This window comes from Bison bison, unplaced genomic scaffold (genome assembly GCF_000754665.1).
Source record: "Bison bison bison isolate TAMUID 2011002044 unplaced genomic scaffold, Bison_UMD1.0 scf7180017864037, whole genome shotgun sequence".
NCBI lineage: Eukaryota > Metazoa > Chordata > Mammalia > Artiodactyla > Bovidae > Bison > Bison bison.
In genome coordinates, this window is record NW_011494609.1 from 7,212,120 (window position 1) to 7,217,873 (window position 5,754).

General features: G+C 61.2%; 1 protein-coding gene across 2 annotated transcripts in view; it reads right to left on the reverse strand.

The window, feature by feature from the left end:
* PWP2 (PWP2 periodic tryptophan protein homolog (yeast)) overlaps positions 1-5,754 on the reverse strand; it is a 14,836-nt gene that overhangs the window by 3,836 nt on the left and 5,246 nt on the right. Inside the window, exons 8-17 of one of the 2 annotated variants that reach the window (XM_010834896.1) lie at positions 5,629-5,747; positions 5,284-5,427; positions 4,083-4,153; positions 3,638-3,774; positions 3,166-3,314; positions 2,898-3,045; positions 2,472-2,622; positions 1,707-1,887; positions 631-778; positions 31-139 (exon numbers count right to left, since the gene is read on the reverse strand). In XM_010834896.1, the coding sequence (XP_010833198.1) occupies positions 31-139; positions 631-778; positions 1,707-1,887; positions 2,472-2,622; positions 2,898-3,045; positions 3,166-3,314; positions 3,638-3,774; positions 4,083-4,153; positions 5,284-5,427; positions 5,629-5,747 (1,357 nt within the window). The remainder of the gene's footprint in view (positions 1-30; positions 140-630; positions 779-1,706; positions 1,888-2,471; positions 2,623-2,897; positions 3,046-3,165; positions 3,315-3,637; positions 3,775-4,082; positions 4,154-5,283; positions 5,428-5,628; positions 5,748-5,754) is intronic. The other variant, XM_010834897.1, reaches the window with a different exon arrangement.

The window sequence follows — 5,754 nt, forward strand, 5'->3', positions numbered from 1 at the left end:
CTGCGGGACACGAGAGAACCCCCTGCTCACCTTTCTTCACGCCTGGCAACGGTATGGCAACCCCGCCCTCCTCCGCAGCATCTTGGTCAATGAGCGCCAGGTTGCCGAACTCCGTCATTTTCCTTCGGTTCAAAAATTCCTGAAGGGCGAAACCCAGACGTCCCACTGTGGGAGGTGGGAAGGGTGCACTCATCTGCCCCACCTCCCCCTGTATCACCAACATGGGGCCCAATCCTGCCTGGAACCCAAACGGGACACAGGGAGCCCGAGACAAGACAGCCCGGGGCCCACAGTCAGGCCTGAAGAGGGTGGGTTCTTGTAACTCAACGTCTGCAGAGGGTGCGTGGCCTGCGAGGGCGGTGCACCTGGGGAGCCTCTGCTGCCACTTGCCTTGGCCTGCCCTGGGACATGATGAGGACACCCCGGCCCTGACACCTGGGAGGGGTGGGCTGCGGCTGCACAGATTAGCCCCTCACCCGGCACGAGGCCAGGACAGGTGAACCCAGGCAAGCACGCCTGTCTGGAGGGTCCCCAGGTTGCCTGTGGGGCCAGGGTGTGAGGAGGCCTCCAGGTGAGGCCGGACAGCTCTGGGGACCACGGAGCCCTGCAGCAGCCCCGGACCTCACTCACCTCCATGGCGTCCAGTGACAGGTTGCAGGAGATCTCGAACTTCTTCCTGAGAATCTGCTCCCTGACATGATAGATGCACACGAACTTGGACATCCCTCCCGCCAGGATGCTCTGGCCATCCGCGGAGTAGCAGAGAGTGGTGAAGGCCCTGGGCAGAGGGCATGCAGGCTTAGTCACCACCCAGAGGGCAAATGGCACGCGCCCCTGCCCCCTCCAGGGCTCCAGCCCAAACCCTGCAGCCCCGTCACCCGGCTCCCTGGGGGGACCACGACCCCTGGAGGAGGTCAAGGACCGCGGCGCTGCGTCAGGGCGCTTCCAACTGAAGTCAGCACGGAGATGGGTCAGTCCACCCACTACCCCCACAGCGGCTGCGGACAGGACCAGAGCTCAGGCCTGCGCTGCCCTGGCTGGCTCCCAGAACTTGAGACTGCAACCTGGGGTTTGGCAAAGGATTCTTAGATATGACACAAAGAGCTCAAGTGACCAAAAGAAAACAAGTGGGCCTTTGTCACAATTAAAAACTTTTGTGCTTCACATTAACATCCTCGAGAGAAGTGGAGACAAGCCACAGGGGGAGGAGGTACCTGCAGATAGTGTATTTGATGCGGCCTCGTATCTCGAGTCTGCAGAGAGCCCTTGCAACTCGGCACCACAGACATGCACCCATTAACACAGCCCACACACGATGGCCTGTCAGCCGACGAGCAGACGCCCAGAACACCAGTGCATGGGAGACGCCAAGCCCAGGCATGGCTACACCACCCCGCCGCCCGGCCCCCCCAGCGCAGCTGTGACTGTAAATCAGAGTAAAGAGCACTGCTTATGATGTGAGGAGACCAGAAGCCCCTGCCCTGGACGGGTGTAAATGGTACAGGCTCTTTGAAAAACGGCCAGCGGGGCAGTAGACTGCCACGGATGCACCCCTAGACCTGATAACAGGACCCACAAACACTCATCCTCAGGGTGTGAGAACATGGACACCTGTTAACCCACATGGACCCCAGGACAACCCGCTCCCTCTGGGGTCCCAGCCAGGGAGCCCCCAGGCTCCGGGACACACCCCGCTGGGCACTCACTTCCCCTTGGCTGAGTGCTTGGCGGTGATCTTGTCCAGCTCCTTCCGGCCTGTCTTGAGGTCATGCCTGCCCTCGATGGAGCCCGTCTGCACTGCGTTCTCGGGGTCCCAGAAGGTGATCTGTGAGTTCAGTGTGGCCACGGCCAGCTCGGCACCATCAGGGCGAAAGGCCACAGCCAGAGCTAAGAAGAGATGTGTAATCAGGGCTGGGGAAAACCCTGGGCTCCAGCCATTGGGCCACTCTGCCCTGCCCTCATCCTGGCACCCTGAGGGTCTGGGGGCTGCAGGACCCACACAAGCATGACCGAGCCGGGCAGCCTGGTGACAGAGTCTAGGCAGGAGGTGCCATGTGGAGGCCGTGGGCAGGCTAGAAACAGACCTGCTGGAGGCAGGGTCAGTACAGGCCCCAAGAAGACGCAGGGCCCACAGCTAAAAGCCTGGATCAGGTCCATGTGGGGCAGCAGGAAGCCATGACCACCACAGAGACTGAGAACCCCAGGGCTGACGACTGGGTTCTGTGAAGGCTGGGCACGGGCAGGCGGCGGGGTAGGGCCTCGCTCCCAGGAACAGGAGGGAAGCCAGCTGCAGCAGGGCCCTCGCTCGCTCGCTCTGCTGTGGAGCCTGATGCCAAGCCACACGACTGGGCTGCCAACCCCAACAGCCCACGAAACTCTGGGGCCGCCAGTCCTGACAGCACATGCACTTGGGACCCTGGGTTTATCCAAGCACGTGACTAAGACCGGGCCTTCCCCTGGGTGCCACTCACCGTCAGAGGTGAGGGCCAGCGTCTCTGTGGTCCTCCAGCTGTCCGCCATGTCCCACAGACGCACTGTCCTGTCCCAGGAGGCGCTGGCCAGGACTGACTTCATGGGGTTAAAACACAGTCCGCTGATGGGCCCCTCGTGGCCGGACAAAACCTGTGGCCATTCAGAAGAGAGCTCTGAGGACCTGAGACCCTCGGGGTCCCTCCACCCCGGGGCCGGACTCGCCTGCTGGATGCTGGTGTGCAGAGGCCACGGCCCCTGGGCTGGGGGTGAGGGAACCCCACCTTGGTTGGGCCAGGGAGTGGAGACTGCCAGGAAATGCATGTAAATGGTGCCACCTGTGCTGGACATGACCCGTCCCCCACTCCTCTCGCGTCAGTAAGGCCCCCTCCCCACACCCTGGCCCCTCCCAGACTTGCGGCCCTTACATCAAGGAGCCGGCCCGTCTGCATGGACCAGATGAAGACCTCGAAAGAGTCCTGTGCCCCAGCAGAGACGATCTCCCCGCTCGAGTCCACAGCCACGCAGGAGAACTGGGTGGGGCGTGGGGATGTGAAGGTGCGGAAGTTCCGGTACCTGTGGGAGGACGGCCCAGTTGGAACAGTTCCGGGGCCACATGCCCTCACCCATGTCTTCCCGACAAGCCCCGACCCCTTGACCTTGGCCTGAAGAGCCAAGGTCCCCACAGGAAGTCACCTGTGAAGATCAAAGGCGCGCACAGTCCCGTCCATGGAGGAGGTCACGATGACGTAGCCAGTGGTGGTGAAGGTCACGCCGGTGACCCCACTTGAGTGCTCCGTGAAAGTGACAAAGCAGAAGCCACTGAGGGTGTTCCACACCTTGACCTGTGCGGAGAGGCCACGGCTCAGGACAGCCCAGGTGGGTGCCCTAGTGAGTGAGGACTGGGGGCTGCGGGGGGGCCTCCCATGTCAGAGCAGCTGCTGGCAGCACGGACCCGAGCCACATATGGAAAATCAAGTCAGGAAGGGAAACAGACGCTACAAGGCTCTTCGTTCCCACCCTGGTGAGCCTGTGAACAGCTTCTCAGGAGCCCGGGTGGGGCCTTGCTATCGGGGCCAGACCACCAGTGCAGTACCCCCCGGCCGGTCAGCAGAACAGAGACAGGAGGGGGATCCCCCCAACCCCGGATGGGATGCAGCCGGCCCACCTTGCCATCGTCCCCGCCGGTCACGATGTACTGCCCGTCGGGGGAGTAGGCCAGGGACACCATGCTGTTGAAGTGGCCCTGCTGCTTGAGCACGTAGGACTCGCTCTGCCACTCCCACACCAGCAGCTGGCCCAGGCCTGCGGGGCGCACAGGACCGCTCGTGACCCCCGTTTCCCGTCCGGGCCTGAACACGGGGACCCAGAGCGGAGATGCCAGCCTCCCACATCGCCTCCAGAGGCCGGGGCCACAGACTAAGAGTTCCAGGTGGCAACGGGACTCAGGACTCAGAGGAGCCTTTGTTCTCAAGGTTTCATCGGCTGCTTCTTCACAGTGAGCCAGCAGCCTGCCAGCCTGGCCCTGGAGCCTCGGGAGCAAGGTGGGGCAGGGCAGGCTTCCCGGGGAGGAGGAGCTCCACTCGGGTCACCTCACAAACCCAGGCACCAACCTGAGCACCCAAAGGCGATCCAGTCCCCAGAGCTGTTGATGGCGACGGACGCAACCCTCTGATCTGAGATGCTGGGGAGACACACAGGACCCGGTCAGCACAGCAAGGCCTCCGTCCCCACCCCAGGGTGGCTGCACGAGCCAGGACGGGCCAGGTCTCCTGGCTGGCAGCACCCACCTCCTCCCCACCCGGTTACTGTTTACTTCACTCGGAACAACAGAAAACCCAGAGCTTCTGCACCCTGTGTTCAAAAACTCGGAGCTTTTGTGGCTTCATGAAACCAACACTTCGATTTCCTCCACATTCCAAAGATACAGGCGGGAAAACGAAAACGGAAGATAAGAACATGACCCACATACACCTCCCTGTGACTGGGGGTGGGAGCGGCACATCTGAGATGGAGGGTGGCACAGCTCCCCAAGCCCCTCAACCCAGGACAGAGGTGGGTACAGGTGTTCTGGGAAGCCAACCATGCAGCCGGTCAGGCCTCCTGATCCCTCCATGGCCTCAGTCCTGGCCTCCTGATCCCTCCATGGCCTCAGTCCTGACAGGCATGGTGTGGCTTCCACCCACCCTGCCCGCCTGGCAGATGGAGAGCACAAATGTACACACAACTGCACACATAAGTACATGACTGCACACACAGGCACATGACTGTACACACGTGTGGACACGACCGCACACACAGGTACACGATCGCATACACACATAGGTACACGACCACACACACAGGTATATGACCACACACACAGGTACACGACTGCATACATACACAGGTACACGACCGCACACACAAGTATATGATCACACACACAGGTACACGATTGCATACACACACAGGTACACAGCTGCACACACAGGCACATGACTGTACACACGTGTGTACACAACAGCACACACAGATACACGACCGCACACAAAGGTACATGATCGCATACACACACAGGTACACGACCGCACACACAGGTACACGACTGTACACACATGTGTGTACACAACAGCACACACAGATACATGACCGCACACATAGGTACACGATCACATACACACACAGGTACACGACCACACACACAGGTACACGACCGCGCACACACAGGTACACGACGGCATACACACACAGGTACACGATGGCATACACACACAGGTACACGACCGCACACACACATGTATACAACTGCCCACACACAGCAGAGGCGCTGACCTCAGCGAGTGGATAAGGTTGAACTCTGGGAGCTCGTGAAGGTGGAAGATTCCAGAAGCAAAACCAGTGACCAAGAGGTGGACCTTCTTATGATATGCAGCAGCCGTCAGATTGTTAAAATCGCCTTCTTTGTTGAAAAAGTACCTAAACAGACAGGAACACAAGAACTGTTGGAGAAGGACCAGAGAGCCCGGCTGGTCCCACACCCTCACCCCAGCCTCCTCCCCGGCCCCCCAGGGCAGGTGGAGACCCAGCCCCCGAGGGCAGGCAGGGGACAGCAGGTTGGTGCTGCCCCGCAGTGCCCCAGGTCCTCACCCCCCGCCCCGGTGCAGGACAGGCACCTACTTGGCCACCCGCGAGTACTTCACTTTCCCCTGCTGCTCCTCGGCGGCCGGCGTGGCCTTCCCGCGGATGGTGGTCTCGCTCTCTGCCCCCTCCTCCTCCTCCTCCTCCTGCTCCTCCTCCTGCTCC